Source organism: Amblyomma maculatum, chromosome 3 (genome assembly GCF_055883805.1).
Source record: "Amblyomma maculatum isolate TAMU_Amacu chromosome 3, ASM5588380v1, whole genome shotgun sequence".
In the NCBI taxonomy this organism is placed as follows: Eukaryota; Metazoa; Arthropoda; class Arachnida; order Ixodida; family Ixodidae; genus Amblyomma; species Amblyomma maculatum.
Genome location: NC_139346.1, coordinates 170,252,672 through 170,277,037, shown reverse-complemented (window position 1 = coordinate 170,277,037; position 24,366 = coordinate 170,252,672). Strand labels below are relative to the sequence as shown.

The window sequence follows — 24,366 nt, the reverse complement described above, 5'->3', positions numbered from 1 at the left end:
TTTCCAGGCTTCAAAAGAGCAACCAGGCGGCTAATTTTCCAGTGTTCAGGAACAGTACTAGAAGCCCATATATCATTGAAGTAATTAAGTAGTGCAGTTCTACCATCCTTGCCTAGGTTCGATAAGGTTGAATATGTAATCCCGTCAGGACCAGGTGCAGATGAATGCCGACAAGAAGCAAGAGCGGCGTCTAATTCAGCTATTGTAAAGGGCACGTCGTATTGATCATTCGGCGAAGGTGGTGCAAAAACCTCTGAAATTGGTAACTGTGCCTGGTTTGTGCCCACAACCATTTTACAAAAATCTTCAGCTACGTCAACTTCATTGCGGCGTTGGTAAAGGGCCAGGGCACGAAAAGGGTGCCTTTCTTGCGGAGGTGTGCGCAAGCTTCTCGCAACATGCCAGATACGCGACAGGGGCTTACGGGGATCCAGTGATGAGCAGAACTGTCTCCAACGTTGTCGTCCTAACCTCTCCAGGTGACGCAAAACTTGTCGTCTAGCTCGGCGAGAAAGTGCGAGATCTTGCGCGGATTTCGTTCTTCTGTACTTCCTTTCAGCCCGCCGACGGATCGCGCGAAGCCGCTCGAATTCCACGTCGATGCTGGACACTGACACCGGCACACTAACATAGCGAGTGTTCTCACTGAGAGAGGAAGTAATGAGTCCTTCTATTTGAGATGGTGACTGGAGGTCCACGCTGGAAGTCTCCACCGCTGCCCTAAAGGCGGGCCAGTCTGTGTATTGCACACGAGGTGAAGTGGCAGGTGCAAACCACTTGATGCATATGTACGTTGGTATGTGATCACTGCCATGTGTTTCCACATCACTACACCAAGAAACGGAGGGATGGAGGTTTCTGGAAACAAACGCCACATCCAAGCAGCTGCTGTAGGTTGTTCCGCGTAGAAACGTCGGTGAGCCGTCGTTTATATTGACGAGATCTTGCGTATGCATAAAGTCTGCCAGGTCTCTTCCTCTATTGCTCATTATTGCACTACCCCACTGAGGGTGGTGAGCATTAAAGTCCCCCACAATAATACGAGGAGCTGCACAACACTGGATTATTGAAAATAGATATGATTTGTCCAAGCCATTTCTCGGTGGAATATAAGCGCCAATTACAGAACATACTCGTCCTTTCAGGGTTAACGTCAAACAAATGTAGTGGTTCGTGTTGTGGGGCTGCAGAGCATGGCGGACGTGCGCAATGTCTTGGCGTACACATACCAGCACTTTGCTTGTTTCGTTAGCTTCTCTAGACCATAGCAGAACATATCCAGAAAGGCGGAAAGCAGCCGGCATGTTGGGCTCACAGATCACAATCACAGGAAAGCGGTACTTCTGTACCCGCTGTCGGAAGTCACTCAGCCGACCACGCAGGCCTCGAGCATTCCATTGCATCACAACACTGCGGCGCAAGTGCATCGTCACAGAGGTGGGGTTAGTTTGTTGCGCCATTGTGAATTATTGCAATGCCGCCAAGAGCGGCTCAAATGCGTCCAAAAACTGAACAGCAAACTTTGCTGTTTGTGTGTTGATGCTGGAGAGCAGCACCCGCATTGAACGAACCAGCTGTTTCAGCATTTCTTTTACCTGCTGGCTGTCGGGGTTGTCGGAATTTTCAGTACGTGTGGCAACCAAACTGGGATTATGCCTGGCGTTGGCCTTTGATGGTAGAGCTGGCCACTCAGCATCAGAGGCGGTAGGTAATACAACAGCCTCTGTCGGATCCTTGGCCTGTGACACTGTCTGCGACATTACAGCAAGAGTACTCTTAGCGGGATTAGACTCAATCTGTTGTGGCACCTGAGCTGACGTTAACTCTGAAGTTGACTTATCCAGGCTAGGCTTGCCTTCCGATTCCTTGTGTCGGCGTCGGGAACGGTGCTTGCGACGACGAATAGACGCGGCCGCTTCTTGATGAGTCGAGTTATCTCTCACCATCTTTTTTAGTATACGTTTTTCATCCCGAATTTTAGGGCAGTCCTTAGCCGTCGATTCATGGGCACCCGAGCAGTTCGCAATTCGATGGTAGCGCCAAGGAAGTATTACTAGGCTGGTAAACTTGGAGCAGCCGATTTAGGATAACAAAATTGTGCCTTTCATGTCTGAGAGGAGGAAAGTGCTGACAGCTGTTTCATGCAAACATCTGCAACTGAAGACGTTGCATCCGATACGGCATTGTGCACGCTACATTTATCACCAGGATTATTGCTGTGGTTGCTTCTTCGCCGTATATCACCTGAATTCCGTCAGGTCACATTTATCTCATCGCCCGCATTTCTTTACATGATATTGCTATTTTAAGGCGAATGCTCTCACGGTCAGCAAAGCCACGCAATGACCTTGAAACCACGTGGAGCGGGTGCGCATGCGCTCCACTTCTCTTGCCTCGCCACGATCGCCTGATCGCCAGACGAAGTGACGAGGCTTACCAGAGAGCGGCAACTGCTTGCGAGCGTTGGAGCAAGTGCAAGAACGGTGTTATACGTCGATATTGCTCGCCGTGGGGAATAAACGTGAAGAGACACCTGAAAAGAGGAACATCGCTTGGCCAAGCAACGAAAGTATCATCAAAAACGCATTGCTAGGCTTAGGCTCCGGATTCACCACGTCTATCCAAGTTCATCTATGCTAAACAAACCTTTCGCTCCTATATCATTAGGTATGGCAGAGTTAAACCTGGTTTATTTTGTTACCCGCGTTGCAAGTAAGAAGCCTGCCGCTTTACATTGTGATGAAGTAGACTGCGCTGTGAGTACCTACCCGGTGGAAAGGATGAATGCGCAACTCCTTCCCCTTGCGAGCGCGGATTTCCTGCGACAGCTCCCAGAAGAAACCGGACTGGCTTCGCGGCAGCAGGCTGGCGCGGTCGATCTCGACCAGCGGATGAAGCCACGACACCAGCGGGTCTTCTCCGCTCGCATTAGTGCCAGGCAATGATAGCGAACAGTTTGTCGAGTTTTTACACTGTGTAAAAGAATACATGCCACCCATATTAACATTTGTGAGCTAGCAGAAGGACCGAAGAGTGCACCTAAATAAACAATCTTGGTTGCATGAAAAGTGGGCAGAGCTTTAGCTTAAAAACACTCTCCGAACGGTAAGACCACGTTGACTTATCTAAGAAAGATGCTGACCGAAAAGTCCTCCGCTACTTTTAACTTCATGCTTAAAAAGAAAACTTAGCGCAAAGTCAGAGACTGTATTGTAATCAATGGTGCCTGTATAGCATCTTAGTAGACAAAATTTCATTATGCGCTTTTTTTTTTTGCTTTACATCGAATACAAACCTTATGTGAAGAAAGAAAAATATCATGTGAGGCAATTATGTTTATAGCTAGGTGGCCAGTGTGCAGGAATTTTGTCTGAAGCAGGCGTTAATGCATGCAGTGAAAATGAACGAATTTTTTTTTTCTCTACACATGCACTCTTTCCAGCATATCTGCTAGGTTTTGTGAGAAAATTGTGAGAACGTAACATCTTTGAGTACAGTAGCCTTCGTCCACTTTTGTGAAAGCATAAGGAAGAGCCCTTCATAAATAGTGTTACATTTGCTTGTGTGACAGTACATCTGACGGGGCGTTTCATCCGATTTTTCCGCATTGCAAAAGCCCGTCTATAGCGTAAAAATTAAATTTGATCGCACATCAAAATAAACTGCACTGAGGCCGCATTTGTAAGTTTTTGAGAAGCCGCAGTGGTTTAGCTCAATAAAGTTTCAATCAAAGCTCAATCGAGTTCAATCAATCTCAATCAAAGCATATAGGTCCCCCAAAAATACTGAAAGGAAGCTTCTGAAGTCTGAAAACAAAGGCTCGTAAATTGATATTCGACCTATTAATATTTTATGATTACCGCTTTATGTTCACCAAAGAAACAACTGTCATTAAAGGGTGTTAGACGAGGCAATGCTTATATCGACTTGTTAGCGCCAACCGTGAGCCAGCCCGCCGTCTAAATAGTAGTAGAAAATAACCACTCTGCCTACTAGTCGCGTAAATTTGGAATGTGATGCTTAGGATACGAATGCTATGTTACTCTGAAAGCTTTTTAAAACTTACCTGCATGTCAGCCAGGATTTGTGCTCTCTTTTCAGCAGCCTCTGCAAAAGTGGGAAAAGGCAAAGTGTCCACTTAAGCCTCACGCGTACAAGAATTGAAGTTTTACACATGGCTCACATAAGAGAGCAATTTCAGCGGCGACATCATACCGGAGAAGGCAAAACGAACAGTTAAAAATTATGTCCCTCGCATCGGCTTTCGAAGATTAGGTAATATTTCTCGAGGACAGTATTATTGGCTGCTTTCTTAAGTATTTCAGGTACTTCGGCTGATTCTGAAGTTATTGCAGACAAAGGATCACTAAATTCGAATTTTGCGTCTTCAGAGTGTAGAAGCGGAAGGAATCGCTGCCATCTTCATTACAGACCTCTGCAAGAAGCCTATAGCCTGCATATTCACAGCAACCAATAAGCGAAACTTATTTTTCTTTGACAGCCGGCCGTCTTCGTTTAATAACAGTTTGTAAGGCATGATGTTTGACTATCTAGTTACGCTCTCGACAAAGTCGCCTAATATAAAGTGGTATCCCCACACGGGTGCAAGTGCGAAATGCTCCTAGCTTGAGTCGGTCTTAATATATCTCTACGCTAGAATTCCCTACTCCCACGTCTATGTCCTTCATATACAGCGGCGGTAATGCTTAAGTAGAACGTAGGTTTAACCAACTAGATCAACGTTCTACTGTAAGATTTTATGATATTTAGCCTACACCACTGACCTACCGCAACGTACTTACTAATATTTGCCCACTCAGCACTGCATGGATCGCTCGCAAACTTCGAGACTCTTGTCTCATTTGCCTGCCCTTATACTTCTATTTCGTCCGTCATTCGTTTAAACCCGCTAACCATATGGTGTTACCTAGGATAGGCTGACGAATTAGTGTAAATTGTAAGTTTAGGCATCTTTATTCAAATCAAGGAGACTTGGCTTACCTCGGATGATTCCCTTGAATTCTCTGAACATCTCCTCCCGTGTGATGTTGGCTCCTGGAGGACCTCTGGGACCACGCGGACCGGGAGGGCCCTGTGGACCTTGCTGAAGAAGAGGGTACACCAGCGTCACTCTACTGCTTCTGTGCCTCATCCGCAAACATAATAATGAGTTGAAAGCAATTATTGAGCCTTCTTTCTTTGTATTCTCCTCAAAGAAAAGTTGTCCGAAAAAATTGGTAATCAGCTCCAGACAAAAAGATACTATTCCTGTGTGAATAGCTTAATCGGCTGTAATAAATAGGCACAGGTGACACTGCTTGCCACTCTTTTCACCAAACCTTAAAGGCTATTGACAGATTCGCATACTCTAAGCAAAGTATATGTTTTCCGGCCCCTAATCATAGCACAGTGTATTTAAGTTAAAAACCGCTTGCCTAAACTTGAATTTGATATTTTTCTTTTTCCTAACATTGTGGTAAAATACACATAGCTTTTTCCTGCACTTTGGATTGCATTTTTAATTGTCCGTGCATAAACAGACTATCCACTTCTGTTGGCCAGCGCGAATGCTGCGCACTGCTCGCAAGTACAAAAACAACTCTGAAGCTCTACTAAGCATGACTTGAAGAGGCATGGTTAGTAGACAGCTACGAAGTACTTTTGAACACATGATGTTCTGAAGTGAGCGCTGACATCACACCGAACGGGGATATTTATTTCTAAAAAAAAAGAAACAAACAATTATTAATTTCAAATGCGTTTCCTTTCATGCGTAATTATATCGCAAGACGCATGCACTACTGCCCATCTGCCCCTGTCGCGAACAAAGGAAGGACAGAAAGAAAGAAGACACAGGTTAACGGTGGTGGAAGAATTCTCTGTGGTTGACGCCTCCACCCTCAACCGGCTTGGATCCTTACCATTCTGAGGAAAGATGGATTCACTCTCTTCTTTGGTCTCCTGGTCTCGGTCCTTTCAGAGTGGCGCAAAAAAGCTTGCCACGTCTTTCGAGGATCCAGGACCATCGGCCTATCTTGGTGTCCCTGCAAATTGTGAGAACGCGTTAAAAAAAAATCTTATTTTGACGCGGCATACGGGTGACGAGTTGTTTGTTGCTATCACGGAGAGCTTTCCTTTGTTCTTTTATAGTTGTATGTGGATTTATTGAGCAATAGAAATCCGAGAGCAGCATCATTTTTTTCAACAATAAAGGGCACGCTGTACACCAATGGCTTCCACGACACTGCGGACTATAACAAATCACACGGACGAGGCTGCCCGATCTGCTCAAAATGAAGGTGTTTGTTTAGTCATTCCGATTTCCAAAAGAAGTCATTGATTGCCACTCCTGCCTTACTGAACTCGGACCAGTTTTCAGACTCATGTCTGTATTAACAGACATGGATAGTCTTCAGCTGTTGCGTTTTCATCTTTCGGCCTTCACTTTGAACCAATGACTTTGAGACGCAGAACCTGAGTATCACCACGGGCGTCATCTTTATTGTGTAATAGAAGAGACATCTGGGCTAGTTGGTACGGTGACGCATATTACGTAGTTCTGGCCGGACGCCGTGAAGGGTGACGTGTCGGCCCAGCAGCTGTCGCTGGGAATTAGGACCAAACAAATCTATGCCACCACAAGTATGGAGGCGCTGCGGTGCTGGTGCCATTAACAGTTTGAGTCATTTATCGCAAATACTGCAACAACTGCACTGTTTGATTCGTAGCGTTGGCTTCCAGCAGTGTGACGTACAACACCGTGGTTAAACAAATGCTTCAGTCAGGCAGGAATGTTCACTCGAGATTACATATACATATTACATATATTCGCGATGTTGCAAACTACCTTTCACTAGATCAGAGTTTATTCTTTTTCAAAAACATTTCCCGAATTCGAAATGCACAACCAGTTGTAAAAGAACGCGTCTTGTGGTCTTATGAGCCTCACTTCGAATATTTTGATGCGTGCAAAACCTTTGAGGAGCTGTAGTCGTATCTACGCCATAAACTGCAGAATATACAGCAATTGCAGAATATAACCCGCTGACAAACTATACTTGTATTCATAGACATATAGAGATAGGCAAACAGATAGGTATTCACTGGTCGACCGACTGATAACGAAAAGAACAGCCAGTATCCGCGCTTAGCTTTTACAAAAATCACAGCTTAAAACACTGTATTTATACAGTTTAGGCGGGCTGCCTGTTCCGAATCAAATAAGGAAAGAAGGGTAAATGTACTCGGTGCAGACCGTGCATAAAGAATGTACACTACTCCACATATACTTGAAAAAGATACTGGATCTGTTTGTTCCCTAAACGATGAAATCATCTAACTCGTTGAACGCATAGAGAAGAATGAGTCCCATCTCTTCCTGCGAAGGCCCTCCCGCGACATCCTGGCGACAGGCCAGGTTCGTTCATCTTCAGTAGTGCGCGGCGAATCGATCGGAAAAGAAAACTTGGCCACGATTCAGGCCTAGCTACACCGTGTCGCCCTGTTTCCTGTGCCCGCGGAATGAAGTAAATTTATGTTGCTATTTTGTTTTTGTTTTTTGTACCGCGTTCCTTCTTCGTGCAACGTTGTCGCCGCACTTTTTCTTTATTACCTTTTTTTACACTTCCTCCTTCCGTTCTCGCCGTTGCACGTGTTGTTTTCGTTTCTACTGCTACACTGTTCGCAGACGCGTTGGTAGTGTTGTTGTTTACACCCCCACTTTGCGCTTCTCTTGCCAGCCATAACAGGAAGTCACGACTCAGGCTAGACACAATGGCGTCGAGCAAAAACTTGGCACCCAGCCGCAGTGCAAGAGAAGGGAGTAAGAAGAAATTAACTGCCCTAAACTGCGTGAGAGATGCTTTCCGGAAAACAATTGCCACCATTTCCTGGGACGCCCGCGAAGTCAAGGACATCGGGGCGCCTGAGAAATCCTAACGGTTCTTCTGCGCAACGCAGCTGTCTGCTTCTTAGTGGGCAGCTTGTGTTAGTCGAAGATTCGGGCTCACGTTAACTTCAAAGAATGCTATTCGTTGGACCGACAGTCTGAGAGCAGAAAACAGGCATTAACAGCATTAACTGCGCCGGTCTTCCTTGTGAAAATGAATAGCTGCAAGGGACATTGTTGTGAAGCTTACCATCCTAAAGCATTAGTATTGCCCGACACTTTGTTTTTATTGTATCGCTCTCGGCACTTTTGCAAAGTGCTTCAGGTCAGCTGGTCTCAATTTTTATTGTTACGACTGCTTTGTTAATTGTTCGCAATAGCTTGTAGCGGCCCTGTTACCAGATGATAATAATAGCACTGTGCGACAACCAATAAAACAAATTTTATAGAAGTCAAAAATTTTGTTCCTTTGTTGACGTAATACGGCGCCCGTTAACTATAATATGCAACGGCTCTCAACTGATAACGGCCGTTATGTCTACGTTGATTCTGGTATTGAGTTTAGACGGAACGGAGTAAAATGTGACGTCACACATTTCCCTGCAGATTTCCATCCTAAGCTATCACGTGGCCTCAACAAACTATGAGCTCATATTACTGTAGGCGGCGTGACGCATTATTTTGTTGATTCGCGAATTAAGGCATCCTGCTTCTTACATGATGCCCGCCGTAGTCACCATACGGCTAGAATAAATCTCATGCAGTTACCTTTTCTTTTTTTTGATGTCCTTCAAAAAAAAAAAAAAAAACACGCAGCACCTGGTATATATGGCAAGCCAAGAATTTAACCAAAACAGTACAACTCTAGAATGCAACGGTAAGCTCCCCTCAAAAGAGAACTTAGATACAACCAAAGCTTCGACTGGTTCTCTCGACTTCGCGGTCAACCCTAGTGTGAAACCGCAGTTGAACGGCGGCAGGCTCCGCGAAACTGAATTAACCGAGACGACACTCCTATTGGTCGATGTCATTACATGAAGCGGCTTCCTTTGAGTCGTAAATGTATGTTGCAGCGTCCTTGATTTGCATTCGACTATAAGTAATTCTTCTTCAAGCCGATTTTATTCGAATTATGTATGCTAACGCGAGAATGTTATTATACCCTGTTGAAAAAAGAATTATGTTCGACGGCGTCGGCAACGACCGTTGAAACTTCCCAGCTTTGAAAAACTACGAGCATGCCACAAGCAGGATGGCAGGTGGCGTGGCCGGACAGTGACCGGTCGGCGGGTTTTGTGACGTCACGAGATTAGATGGCATTATCAAGTTACAGGAAGCGTACTGTACAGAACACTAGCCCATCACGCGCTAATGCCGCACAAATCTTACTGATCGTCTGTAAACTTTCTACTTACTTACTCAGGCTTCCCTTCCAACCTAGCCACTGGACCACGTCTGGCAGACGGCATTCGCCATATTCCTTCCCATTCGTCCTTGTAATGCTCGCGCATTAATTTTTCTCATGAGAAAAAATGGAGGCAGCCGCAACCGCGTTCACTTATAGGGAAAGAAACATCGATAAAGTTATTACGCTTATCCTGATGGGCAGTTCTTTGGAGAAATACATGTAGAGCGTTTCTGGCCCGCTCCCGCACACAGCCTAATCTTACGCCAAAAGATAGCAGAAGGCCAGACTTAAATCCTCTTATCGGATCTTTTTGCAGGCTCACATACCACTGCGGATATTGACTCAATTTCCTTTTTTTTTTTTTTTCTGATGTTTTGTTAGCAAAAGAAAGCAGAGAAAGCTAAAACGTAAGCGACGAGGAATCACCAGTGTTATTCGGTTGAATCGATAATCACCAAACGAGCTACCGGTCAGATCAATACGCCCCTTAGAAACGTTCTATATATTGCACTTGCCTGCTGTCCTCGGACCCTGCAGTATCCAACCGCCAGCAAGTATTGATTTCGCGGTTGGGGCTATAAGCTTCCGATTTTGATGGAAAAAGAAGAGCCACTGTTTTCGTTAATCACGTTACCACAGAGCACGCATTTTCAACGCGAACGATGATGAAACCATCAAGTGGCGACAAAGAATCGCGAAAAAAAAAAGATATATTTAGAGCAGCTCGCTATAATACGTTACTCTGAAGACGATAGTCTTGCCAAGCATAGATCTCTTATAGTTTTCTGAAACGTGACACAAACTAATTGTGGTGAGAGAATGACGAAATAAATAATCTGAATGAGCTGCCTGGCTATCGGTTTGCACCTAGTTAAGCGCCTGAGGCATAATCACACCATTCATCTAATGGCAAACATGTTTTCGAGATAACGAGTTTTTGACATTTTTAAAGAGATGGAATTCTCACTTGCTGTTTTAAGAGTAAAAGGATCAAGGGTTAAAAGAGCAAAACAAGGACGACGGAAGCAATGACATTTATTTTGCAATGAAATTGATCCCTTAACGATATGTCACCTCCTTTAGCTTCTCGCGACCTTCCTATTAAACTTCGAGAATTGCCGCCGAAGATTTGCAAGGTCGCCGTCTTTGCTTTGTACCTGTAAGAGAATGAATTGGTGGCTGCCTCCCTCAACCAGTTGTTTTATGATCTCTCGCCTTTTCATTGAGAAAAAAAAAAACAGTGTAACTGAGTTCCCTTTAGCCGACCCGCGCGGCAATGCGAAAAAAAAAAAAAAAAATACGAGGCCTTGAAACACTTTAAGAAGGACGAAAACCTTTACTTTGGGACTCCCGTAAGCAACCCAGTTCCGAGCTAGTCGTGTACCCCGTTGGCCGGTTCATGGAGCCCTGGCGTGGGTCCAAATGAGTTCTGGAGTGCAATTTGAAAGTGGCGCTAGATGTTATAAATGACCAACTCGTGTGCCGGGCGAGTGTCGTACTGAAACTGTCGCTCCGTGGCCCAAATTGTTCTTCGAGCAACATTTCAAAGTTGCACTCTGAGCTACTTACAATTTTACGTGTTGAAACTGAGACTCCAAAGTAATGGTACGTGGAGGACTGCTTGTTTCAGTTATTCTTAAGTCGAACTGCTGACTGCCTGACGCTTTTAAAGGACAGCTTTGCCAGCTGTATATTTTAATACAAATGACTTCTAAAAGGTGCGTGCTTGCTCCCAGCGACCGAAATATTAGGGTTGAGCTTTTTTTTTTTTCAGTTTTATGGCACAAAAAAAAAAAAAGCTGAGGCTATCATAATCAGCGCGCAAGGTCAAAAAAGGATATTAGTTGTACCCAGTAGACTGCAGTTTTTTTTTTTTTTTTTCCAATAATTCTTAAAGGACATTCTCTTTTTTTCTAAATCTGAAGCAAGCTGCATATCAACAAGTATATTTTTGTCTCAGAGCAACATTGGGTGCCCACTGTAAATTTTAGTATAAGATATTTCTTCGGTCTTTCGAGTTTTGTGCATGAATATAAAATGTGGCTTATTGCGAGCTCATCTCCATATTTTCCATAAAAATGCGTTTTTCTTTGTCAATAAGATGTTGTGCGTAAGGTGTAGAAACAAAGAAAATATTATGTCGCCGATCCATTTTAAGTATTCGATCTTCTCTGGCCAGATTTAAAAAGGTGCCGTTACGTCTTGACGTTTGGAGAGACTCGCAGTTGGCCAGTTTCCAAACTTCAAATTCGCGTCGACATTGTCTGTGGGCGAAGAAGGTGATTAGAAAGCAAATGTTACCAATGCTCTTGCTCAAACTGAAAACGTGTTTCCAATGGCTATGTGTGAACCCCTGCATCCTTTCCTAATATATCCATGTCCAGAGTCTGGCCATTGCCTTGTCTATGAAAGGAGCATCCAGTTTTATTCGTCGGTGTTGTGAGCTGTATTCTTTCTTTTTTTTTTTTTTCTCCAACCTGCGCGGGGCGAACTGCGACTCTGCTGACATTCCACATTTAACGCAACTGTAATATCGTTGTTTTTTTTTTCACACTGCTTGTTCTCGGGCAGCTCTTCATATCTTTAATAACAAAAAAGAAACTTAAGCATACAAGCAAGCCATATTCAGAAAAGTAAAAAAAAAAAAGACGCACTGGAGCACATTTTGCATATTATAAAATGTTTTTATGGCCGTTTCTGTTTTTAAATCATGATTTCAAGACGTTTTGTAAACTTTTTAAAAGACTTAATGAAATTTGTGTAACGCTCAAGGTATATAAATTGTAGTGTGGTAATCTTCGTCTTCATAGCCACTGCCATGCATCGCGTGCTGGCGCGCTCGAGGACGAAGAAGTTGGTAGCTGCCTTGCTGATTTGCCACGCCTGACGCTCCGCTGCGAGTTCCTCCTGAGCGGCTATATCCATCTGAATAAACACACCCCTACAAAATATAATTAATACTGTAATTTTTGACCGAAAGAGAATTAAGTGGCTACTTTTTGCTATATGTCACGAGATATGGTTGTTGAAATACTGAATCCATAAGAAAACATATTTAAGACACCTGAAAAGCGTCTCTTTTTGAAGACCACAAACGAGCTGAGCAGACATCTTGTTTCCCTGGCACTTTGTGAGCAACTCGCGTCGTAGAGTAGCGTTTTTTTGTTTTGTTTTTTTTTTTCAATCCGCTGAGCACAGATGGATTAATCCAGACGACCAAGGGTGCGATGCCACTATTTCTGAAATGTTCTGGAAGCCTTTCTTTCTTTCTTTCTTTCTTTCTTTCTTTCTTTCTTTCTTTCTTTCTTTCTTTCTTTCTTTCTTTCTTTCTTTCTTTCTTTCTTTCTTTCTTTCTTTCTTTCTTTCTTTCTTTCTTTCTTTCTTTCTTTCTTTCTTTCTTTCTTTCTTTCTTTCTTTCTTTCTTTCTTAGCGTTTCATGTGACACCCTCAGGTTCCACTGTGCTTGCTGTTCCCGGCGCCATAAACATGTTACCTTATGTAAAACTTGCATACATAGGCTAATTGGCTACTTATGGCTGATGACTGCTGGCTCTGCATAGTCCACCAGAAATATACAAGAGATAATACTGAAAGATGTTCACACCGTTGATGCGCACCTGTTCCAAGCAGCTTTGGCATCTCGCCTTGTTGAAATGGGATAGCGGTTAAACTCGCACATTGGAAGGAGCAGCAGCAACGGCTGTACGAGAAGCGGCAAAAATAATAATAATAATAATAATAATAATAATTGAACGCATCCACACCTCAGCACGCGCGATATATTTTAACGGAGAGCTGCGCGCGCTTACATACGAGGGTACGTGTACATTCTCTGCGTTGAGCGTCACTGTATCGTCCCTGACAAAGGGGCACAATAGACCCCTCACGCGTTATCTGTTGGGCAGCACTGTCCCACCGTTACGCGCTACTGGTTCATTGCGTTAATCGGCAGTGCCGCAACCATCTACCGTGTTCATGACCCATGACATGCGCAAGGGTGCACCTGCCTAAGCTTTACTACAACGCTTACATATTGCTACGAATACGAAGACGATGAAGCGGGCAGTGGCATGGGGCGCGGAGCGCTCACGCTATGCCCGCTGGCCATTAAAGCATACCTCATCATCATGTTATCACGTCGTCCTATTTCTATCATGTCATCGTGTTTCTTCGCTTGCCACCACGGAGCAATATTATTAAATCAACGTGCTAAATGTGAAAAATGAGCTGAGAATCATCCTTTACTGGGTCTTGAGACTGAGATGGAACTATGAAGTGTAATTATATATGACGAACATCATGCACCCCAGAGCGAGTACACAGCTCCAAGTCAGTCCGGTGATTCTACATCAAATCGTCCCAAGGTAACCTTCGTGGCGGACTCGTGTGTCTTTTTGTCCGAACCTTTAAGTGTGGCAAAGTCGTTTAGTTGTCCTTATCTCAGATAAAGTGGATATTTCTACAACCCCTTCGCGTTTGAAGTTCACTCGGCTCATACAAATAATGCAAATTCCTTGCGTGCCTTGTCGAGCGATAGCAAACATACGTGCGAATATGCACAACGAACGGTTCGAAAGCTGCGTTCAAACACCGGAGCGCCCGGCTGCAATCAAAGACAACACTCTGTGTGGCCGTGAAGCCCAGTGGTGGCCCCCTTGACGCGCAGAGCCAATCTTCGATCGCACTTCGGCGCCACGGAGACTGCGACCTCGCGTTCTCGACGCCCGCTCAATTGTCGCCGCCGCCGCCTCGGGGTTCGAAAGGGGAGCCGCTCCTGCTCTCCGGTGCTCAAGCTGACGCCTTCTTCTTGCTGCTTACTGCAAAGCCGCGTTTTTCTCTCAGGCTCCCTCCCTGGCCTGGATCTCGCGTGACGGGCGCGCACGCTCGCACGCGCACGCGCACGCGCACGCGCACACGCGCACACACACACACACACACACACACACACACACACACACACACACACACACACACACACACACACACACACACACACACACACACACACAACACACAACACACAACACACAACACACAACACACAACACACAACACACACACACACACACACACAACACACAACACACAACACACAACACACACACACACACACACACACACACACACACACACACACACACACACACACACACACACACACACACACACACACACACACACACACACACACACACACACACACACACACACACACACACACACACACACCGGCAGGGCAACGAGTTCCTAGCAAACAGTGCCGTGGTGCGAAGTCTTCTCAGACGCTTGCGCGATTCCGGCAGGCTTTTGGTTGGTGTGCGTAGTAGCAGTCGGGCCTTGTGATTGCGGCGCCGAACGCATCGCGAAGATTCTTTTGCCCTCCGAAGGTCGGTGCTCGCTCGAAGAAAGAGCTCGGTGTCGCGTGTCTTGTTCCTGTTTCTCTGTTTGTTTACCAGTCGGCGTACTTTTATTGGGATGAGTGCCAAGAACAGTGGCAATCCTGGCCGGACTCGAAGTCTATATTGGACTTCTACACAACACACACTCGGTCGCCGAGGGGGACGCAAGCATTGCTGTGGCGGATGCGTAATGAAGAATGGTTGAAAACTAAAAAGTCCGGTGTTAGGCGCAGACCCCCTTCCCCTCCCCCCCCCCCCCCCCCCTTGTTGCTTACCCCTATATGACGGTCGTCTTTTCTTTTTTCCTCTACCTTCCTCGCTTCTGTCATTGTAGACCCATTGGGAGGAAAAGTTCACTCTTCTTATGTTCACTTTTACTAATACTATAATTAAGGTATCCTATTATAACCTCTTACTGTTATGGTCCACGCAAAGCCGCGAATGTAACTGACATGGCCTCTTTTATCTTTATTCTTGTTTCCTTTTTTTAGAAATTCCAACGACTTTACGTTGTAGCCAATAAAGCCTGCCTATCCGACTTGTTTTCATAGAAAAGTTTTGATTATGCCCATATTCAAACAGTGTCGGTTAGTGATGCGAACAACTGCACTTTCAGAGGTTTCGTATTTTTGCCTAAACGTTAAACGAGGCTACTAGCTCTAAATTTCTCGTGTAAGTATTGCTTCCCTACTTTCCTGTCCTACATTTTTTTTTTTTTCATTTCTGAAAAGACAAATATTTCCAATTTTATCAGAGAAGTAGCAGCATTTAAGGATAAATATCTTGTTTAATTAAGCATGTGCAGGCTTCCAGGTATATTTAACGTGTTATCTACTTTAGGCTCTGCGATGAAGTTCTTTTTTTCGAGCACGTACGCTTAGTAATATGCAGTCGTGTTCTCTCTGGTTATCTAATCGGACACAGATTTGCTTTCGTTCTTTTCATGGCTCCAAGGTGACCCTGCGCATAACGGAGGTAAGACACACGAGTCTCGTTGCTTGTGTACTGTTTGGGATTGCCTTTCTTTTTTTCTTTTTTTTTTTCGGAGGCAAGCGGAGCGCACCAGAACTAAAGGCACATTATTGGGTCAGATTGTTCGCGATCTCCGCCCCTTTCCACATGACGGCCGAGCCGGTGCGTACGTGGTCGATGGTAGTTAGTGTGCAAGAAAACGTGGAGGACAAACATTGACTCGACTCAATCTATACCACACTGGACGTCGAATCATATCCCGGAACCTCATTTCGCGGACGGCACTGCATTCACCCTAAAACCTCCCAAGCAGCACAAACCATCGGCCCAATATTGCAGTGTGTTGACAATATATTGGTCCTATGTAGGGCCGGACATTGCCAGTACAGGACCAATATTTGGCCAATAGCTCGCTCCGAGACTACACGCTTTCATTTTTCTTGGTTGCCGAACGCTAAAAGATCAGGAACGGAGCATAACCAATCGGCCAAAACCAGTCTTTCTCGAGAACTGAAGCGCGAAGCAATCCTGCATCCACTTCATTTTCTATAGTCTACTTGCAAATGCGTGTTATCTAACCACTCTCTCCGAGCCATCTTGATCAACTGGCGATATTTATCTGTATTCGCTTTCCAGAAGGATGCGAGGGCATCGTCTCAAAACGGAACTTTGAAAACAAGCCTTGCGAAGAAGCTGACTTTTTTTCACAAACGGTCCATTTTAATAGTTGTATATAACCTACATCTCTCCCCAATAAACAAAATATCTAACATTTGCTAAGACAGTCAAATCATATTCATTCTTTTAAGCTAATTTCTTGGCTTACACTTGATGTTCCATTCGTAACTCTGCAGAATAATTTGTTTTTATATATATATTTTTTTGTGCCGTATATAGCTTCATCTCATTCGCAACGCTGGACATAAACCGGCTGACTGAAACCCCTTTTAAAGGTCTCGACTCTGGGCGGTCCCTCGTCGCATTTCTTCGGCACCGTGACAAACGTTCGACATTTTTTATGATGGACTGAAACATTTGCTCATTTCATACAATTCTGACTTTCCATTAGATCATACTATGGTCGTTTAGACATGTAATGTAAACATTAGCGAATTACTAATTTTAGAGTTCTTAAAAGTTTTAGAGTACGTAAAAATAGATGAGGTTGCCTCAAAGGCCAACAAGATATGCGAACAAGAACGCAAACATGGAATGGTGCGCATAGTCTATTGATGTTATCGTGAATCAAAGTCCCGAGCTCCCAACATATACGCGAGTAAAGCCTCCATTTTGCAGTTTCAAGCGCTGTTTGCGAGCCCAGTGCTACCTGCTGTGTCTGAAAGAGGACTTGGGCTCCTTTATTTTTTTTTTTTTTCTTTGGGACTTGCGTGATTAGTGATTACTAACAAAAAACAAAAGGAGATTTACTTAGCGTACTTTCATAAGCAGATGTCTTAACCCACAGTTTAAAAAATTCCGACAGCGCTACAGAACACTGCAGAAACGCGAAAGCCTAAGCGTTGCTGGTCCACACGGTACATCGCGCGCCCCTTGCTGAACAGCGTTCCGTTGACCGCATCGAAGTTCAGCGGCGTTCTATAATTCGTTTACAGGAAAGGAAAGGCGCGGTATCTGTCACTCGCAGGATGCCGCTACTATTATTCTCACGGTAGACAAGGATAATTATGCGAATTTTACAGTCCCGGGCGTTGCGCTATTGATTAAAACGCTCGGCTGGGGATCTAAGGGATTGAGGGTCAATTCCCGGTGGAGGCAAGGTTTATTTATTTTAAACTATCTTCCTCACCGTAGAATGGCCGATGACGTCACAACCTCGCGAATCTCGCGAAGCAGTGTGACACTTCTCGTGGCCGGACGGATGGGGTCATGGCCGCGAGTATGAGCCATTAAAGGCTTTCGCCTTAATATCCCGTTCTCGGGGATTGTACGATGAGGGGCTAGCTGAAAACCCGCTCAAGCAGAACGCCTAAGTTAAGCAGGTTTCCCCCCCTGCACAGGCTTCTTCACGCTGTAGCCGAGGCTCTGTTGAGTACCCTACGCTCTTGTACATACATCTTCACGGGAGAGTGACAACCATGAGAGGCGGAAATTCGAGGAATTACCCTATGTGCATAAAACCTCGCATGGCCTGAAGAGGATAGCAAAAAAAAAAAAAAAAATCGACGTAGAAGGTGCTCTTATCTGCGCGCCCTGCTAGTTGTTCCGTCTATACTAACTTACAAATATACACAAAGGAAAGCAAGCGGTGGAATCAATCATAGAACGAAATTTATGCCCTGCAGAACTGAAGTAGTGTACGAAATCCCGCTCAGCTACGCTTCAGTAAGACAGGACGGTGCATTAGTAAGCGCTTGCAACAGCACAAGAATTCCTTGGGTTCTGACAGAGGCATGCATTTGCAACTATTTGTTTAAAGATTGCGGGCCACTTTTTGAAGATACCAAGCTCATCAGAGGGCAAAGGATAAGAAAGCGCGTGAAGACTTCGAAGCAATGCAGATAGATAGATATGGGCCAGAAAAGTGTGTCAGCGAGACTTCGATTCTTCTCTATAAGGAATAATTGAAGTTCCTAAATTCGAGAAAGTAGCAGCGCTTAGTGCGTACGCGCAGTGTTCTTGACGATATACGACGTGATTCAATAAAATGTTGCAAGTCCGCGCCCGTACTGTCCACTTCCTCCGTTTCGTCCTCTGCTCGGTTTTCGTTCTAAGTTCATACCTGTTTCCGGCTGCAACTTTCCTATTAAGGTTGCATAAAATACAAAAAACCTCACCAGTTTTCTGAAGAATGAACCGGCAGCATTCCTGGGGCCTCCGCGTCTCCGCAACGTCTCCCGAGACTTGCGGTCGAAGTCGACCTCGACAGTTGATCGCGATGTGTTCGCTACAGGCGTAGACGTCGTCGTGGTCGCCGTCAGCGTCGAATCCGTAGCCGTCACTGACGTCGACGCCGTAACCGCGACAGCTACGGATGCCGCAACTGCGGCAGCGCAGATGATCGTCACCACGCCGCAAGACATCATGAGCAGCCTTCGCCGCCGCAGCAGCCGCCTTTTGCTTTCGGGCGGGAGCTCTTCGACCGCCGTCGTAAAACCGGTGTTGAAGCCTAGCTCCGGTGAACGGTTAGGCCTAAGCTATCTCAGTCGATTACACCACCGACAAGACTGCGCCTCCGATCTCTTCGACGACTCGACTTCGACTGAGGTCCGCAACGGCGAGCACATGGGAATACAGACAATCGCACGGCATTGGCACATTGGGCCCACCGTCATCGAAGCCAGGTGGACGAACAAGGAGCGGGGATGAAAAAGAGAAAAGACCCCGGGGGAGGAGGAAGAGGGGGAACGAACTGTTTTTCTTCGGGATTAGGAAGGAGGTGTCCACACCCTCCTCTTTCAGCCCGGGAATCCGCGACGAAGAAGCCCCCAAGTCCCCGCCGCTCGCGGCTTTCCAACAGGAGCAACGACACCTGCGAAAAGACGGGCATCCAACCGAACGCCTCGAGGAATTACGCGCACTGTCCCGTCCGCCTCCCTTTTGTGCGACCCAGTTGAGATGGCGTTCGCCTTCGTGTGCGTACACAAGTAATTGTTTGCTTCGGTTTTTTCCAACCAAGAGTGCGCAGGGGGAGTGGGGGGTGCGAGGACAAAGTAGCCGCGTCGCATGCAGACCGTCCCTCCTTCAGCAGCCGCCTCTGGATCGGTGCCCCATTGAAGCAAAGGCATCGACGACAGCGCTGTCCCGGTCCTTCGGCGTGCACGTGCGCGGGAGCATGGCACGTCGCCCGCCGGCGATGGGATACTCCCCTATTGTCGCCCCACGCTCCCCATTCTTTACGGCCGCACACGCGCTTCTTTAAGCGCTGCACCTGTGCCTCTCAGCGCTTTCCGGCAACGACCGCCAGAGAGGCCCTCGCACAAGCATGCACAGAGCTCGAACGGGCTGGTCTTTTTCGTTCGTTCCTTGGAAGTATGGCACTGGAAGATTACCTGGTTTCTCGTAGCCTCGCTTGTTTTTTGCTTCGGCTTTTCACACTCTCTCGCTCAATGCTCAAATTTCGCTGCTCACCTCTGTTGGTATTTGGGCTACTTGCTCTCCTTTTTTTATTTTTTTTTCATCCGCGTAGTTATTTCTTTCATTTTAGGTTACAAGCACGCGGGCGGCGTTTTGAAAGCGGTTGTTAAATGCTTGAGGTATGTCACGTCGGGAATGTCCTTTCAACCCTCCCCGCTTTGTGTAGGCACTATTTTCGCAGGTGCAGTACTCCGAAACAAATATATAGAGGAGAGAAGCTGGGGAGAAGGCGTGGTTTAACAGAACGGCACGATCAGCGCTAGAGAGCAAGGATTTCGTAGCAATGGGCCGCAGCTAAGCGTCGAGTTTAGACCTAATCAGAGGGGTAAGGGCAAGAGGGAGAAGTCTGACTGCGATCAAGCCAAAGCCCTGGACATGTCCCTCTGTAAAGGTAAGCTTCTGGCAATGCTTCGAAAGCGATAAAAGCAAGTGCGCAGGGCTAACGCGTGCGTGTTGATTTGTGTGTGTTTCGTATTACGCTTGCTTGCACACCTGCATATAAACGTGTCTTCCCGGAGGTTAAGAGAGCCAAATGTTAACCAAAAATGTGACACGCTACAAATGTCACTCTGACTGAACCAGAAATCAGCTGTCCGGTACAAAGCAACTTAATTACGCTTCAGAGATGACCCTTTCGTCACTGGCAACCGTAACCCCTAAGCATATTCAACTCTTTATAGCATACTCTTTATAGCAGTCCATTGACTGCAACGACAATGTTGTTGTTTTTTTTTTTTTTTTTTTTGGGGGGGGGGGGGGGGGGCAGTTCTCCAGCTTCTGTTCGTTCCTCTTCTCCTCGCCTCAAGACCTCAAGATAACAAACCTAAACGAACAAATGTATCACTGATCAAGCAGTTATTATTTAAAATTTTCGTAGGTATATGGGCTTTTATTCAGGTATGATATATGCATGGCATGCTCCGGGTGTAGCCGAAACACTAAGCGACATTCTCTACAACCCTCCTTATATTACCCGCATGCTAACAGGAAAGTGTTATGATCACTGCACAGGCAAACCTCACAAGTGCTGCGGGAAAGAAAAATCATGTTTTTTTTTTGTTTTTTTTTTTTTTCATCTCAAACTTGGCGTATGAAGTTCTGTACAAATATTTTTCTTCGTAAAAGTTACCATATTGAAAAGAGCAGTTCTGAAGCGTGAACATCTCTCAACGTTACCACTTAATTCTGTGAATTTGCGCTTTCAACATATCTTCGTTTTCCACCTCTCCACACCCCCCCCCCCCCCCCCCCCCCCCCCCCCCCCCCAGCCGCTCTTTTTTCTTTCTTTACTCAGGCGCCGGGTGTATGGCGCTACAAATGACAAGAAATTTCCAGTAAGATTATAGAAAAACGCGAAAGAGAATTTTTTTGTTTTTTCTTAGCGTCTCTAATAAAATGTTAACCACAGCTCGCGCGGCTTACTTGTTCATTAGTTGGCACTCGAAGGCGGACTTACAAATTTCGCTCACACTGCGTAGTTTGCCCGCACAAGAAAAAAAAATTAAAAAGTGTAAAAGAATTCATGAAAGGTCGAATCGCATAAATTCCTTGATGTAAACGGCAAAAGAAAAATTAATAAGCTGATTCTCCATTCGAGCCCTTCGGCTTACGTTACCAGCGCGGAAAAAGAAAGTTCGCTAGCTCACTCAGGTTGGCGCACAAGCTGAAGAAACGCGATAACGCTTGCCTCAAGTATAAGCTCCTCAAAATCAGCCAGCATGGAGAATTCTGAATTCAGACGAGGTCTTGCTCCGAGGGTATTTGGAAACAACCAGCAGAACTTCCAAGCGCAAGCGGGGACGAGCATTGAATAAAGCCATGGGCTTCACTCGAGAGGTGATATGTCGTTTCACCTCGCAGGTTTCAGAAGTATGCGAAAAACCGTGCAGTATGCTGGAAGCTGCAGAGGTTACGACACCTTGTACGGAGACGAAGTTCCCTTATCGGATACGACTCAAGTATGCACTAACCGCCGCACACATTTCATCCTTGGCAGTAAATCATCCGCTGTTAAGGCTTTTCTGGTTACCTAAACAAAAAGCTAAGCATCATGTCGACTGATAATTAAACTCAAGAATTTTGATGCATCTGGCTTGTTGGTATGGTCAAATTTCAAAACTAGATTTCCTTTACTGTTCAGTGGAGTAATACACACGCTGCGTACTGTGACCCGTAGTTAGCAACTGCTGCTTTTTTTTCTCAATTTTTTTTGTCCTACTATAAGTGCTGAATACAGGGACTAACTATAGTTTGGCTTTCGTGTGGGTTCACTCTCATAACCAGGCAGTTCTTGAACGCCAGCTAACTGCAACGGCTTTCGCTAGCTCCAGTATCTGTGTACTGCATGCTTTTACTGGGTCAAGGGCTGGCGGACCGGTATGAAATGCAAGGCTCGTAAAAAATTCTGCGACCCGTCGGATGCTAAAGAAGTATACAAGTAGGGGCTTGCACTGTAACTGTGCTTCGTTTCTGAGTACTGACTGCCAAGAAGCTTGCCGTACCACAGTTTGACTTCGCTCAAAAGACGCCACCCCGTGACTTGATATGTGTTGTCAGCACCGGGATGTAACAGAAGGGGAGAAAAAAAATGATAAAGTAAAAAAAAAAAAAAAAGTTGTCCTTTTTGATTCAGGTCAGATCCTAAATTCTCACTTTGCAAGCGGCAGAAAGAAAAGTTTGCTTCGGATTTGAGAGAGCATGGAACGAAAAATGGGAATTTTGAAAGTTCTGCTGGCAAATGTTTTCATTTTAATGCATACTCGTGTCTGTACCTTCTTAGTCGAAATTCGAAACAGGAAAACATGCCTCATTATAAGGGAATGGCGGAACCCTGATCTTCTTTTTGTCTTTTTTTCAAAAGCACTCTGCACGCATCAGTATTTTACACTTTCTTTACTGTCCCACAAATAAGAAGGCCCAGTTTTGCCCATGGAAAATTTCTCGCTCTCATCTCATACTTTTTTTTCTGAAATTTACATGCAAATAACAATTTTATCCCTTTAATTATAAAATTGTATCTATAAGAAATTTCCTAATTCTTTATGTACGCATCGTTTTTATCTGGTACACCCAGGCAGACTTGACATAATCGACCATTCTTCCTCATACACTGGCACTGTACTTCTAGAAACTCTGAACATAATAGCCTGTATCTCAGACGGGCACAGTAACGGCATGTCATGCTAAAGCTGCCGAGCGGAAGCGCATAGAGGTGGTGCCACATTATCCGCATATTTCCGGTGGCCACTGTGATAATAGTCGGCGCGCGCACCTGTGTAAAGCGGACGTGGGAAGAGGCAATGTGACCACGAACACTCCTAGCTTTTCTTTGATTTGTTCCTGGCTCTCTTCCTTCCCCCAACAGGCCGCGAACACAGAGGGCAGCACGAGAGAAAAAAGGGTGTTCTTGCTCGCACGCTGCGCGCCCGGGCACCGTGCAGGTGCGTGGAACACAGAGCACGCGGCCACTCCCGAAGGAATGTTCGCGCACACCTGAATGAGAAGACCTCGTAAACCATTTGGAATGCACCCATTTTGTAGCGTTTGAACATTGCCTTCTTTGCCACCGAATTCTTTCGCCCGTCACTTTCCCCGTCCTTCCCTGTCTCTCCTTTCCTCCCTATGGGATTCTCCTTTCTACTCCTTTGTTCGTGTGTCTCATAATGAGCTGTACGTGGCGCTACAGCACTCGCTACCGACTGCGGGCCCAAAATTCATTTTAGTCAAGTTCTTATTGCGTAAGATGTGTATGAGCTAGCGTAAGTGGCACAACACATATGCCTTCGTTTGGTTTTTAACACTACAAGCGTCAGCCCGTGACGTCAGTGGAGTTGCAGCGGCGGTGGCGACAGCAGTGACTTTCGGGGTTTCGCTTGTTGTGTTTTCGAGCATAATTCCCGATATTCCGGCAAGCTGTGGGCGGTTGGTTGCGCCGTGAGGCACAAGAAAGAAAACATCACCTGTTTTCACAAGTTTCTTGTGGTCGGATAGCGTTGAAAGCGAAGGGCAGCAGCATGGAGCGCGACAAATAGAGCCTTGGGCGACGGATCGATTTACGGGTAACAAACATCTGCAGCAGTAGACGTTTCGTTATATTCTCAAGATAAAAGGTTTAGACGTGATATTCCACGTGCGTGTGATCTTAAGTCGAACGCAGTTAGGCCGCGCTGTCACTTTTTATCCGCCTGCGGTGACGCCCGAGATCTGCTGTGCAGAAAAGAACACAAGAGCTGCTATTTAATTGCCTTCAGCGGTCGCACCGAGCCGCTAGGCACGATGTTGCCGAAACAGCATCGGACTTGTGAAGTAGCACGTTTTCCACAGTTTTCACTTTCGCGAGTTTCAACAAGGATCATTGGTTTTAGAACGAGAGTAAGCGTCGCTAGTATCTCGACACAGTCACGCAGTGTTATTTCCCAGAGTATACTAATTGTCTTACTGGAGGTCGTTCAGAACCTTACGAACGCACAAATTATTGTCACGGAGAGCAGGAGAGCTACTCTGATTTAAGCAGGATAATATATATATATATGGTATGTATGGTATATGAGTGTTTAAGTCCCAAAGTGTAATCGGCTATGAAGGATGTAAAATAAGCGGAATAA

At 45.6% G+C, this 24,366-nt stretch overlaps 1 protein-coding gene across 1 annotated transcript in view; it reads right to left on the bottom strand.

The window, feature by feature from the left end:
• LOC146196875 (uncharacterized) overlaps nucleotides 1-24,366 on the bottom strand; it is a 99,804-nt gene that overhangs the window by 11,759 nt on the left and 63,679 nt on the right. The window contains exons 12-15 of the mRNA XM_084598568.1: nucleotides 5,922-6,034; nucleotides 5,002-5,104; nucleotides 4,067-4,107; nucleotides 2,769-2,972 (exon numbers count right to left, since the gene is read on the bottom strand). Of these exons, the coding sequence (XP_084454694.1) occupies nucleotides 2,769-2,972; nucleotides 4,067-4,107; nucleotides 5,002-5,104; nucleotides 5,922-6,034 (461 nt within the window). The remainder of the gene's footprint in view (nucleotides 1-2,768; nucleotides 2,973-4,066; nucleotides 4,108-5,001; nucleotides 5,105-5,921; nucleotides 6,035-24,366) is intronic.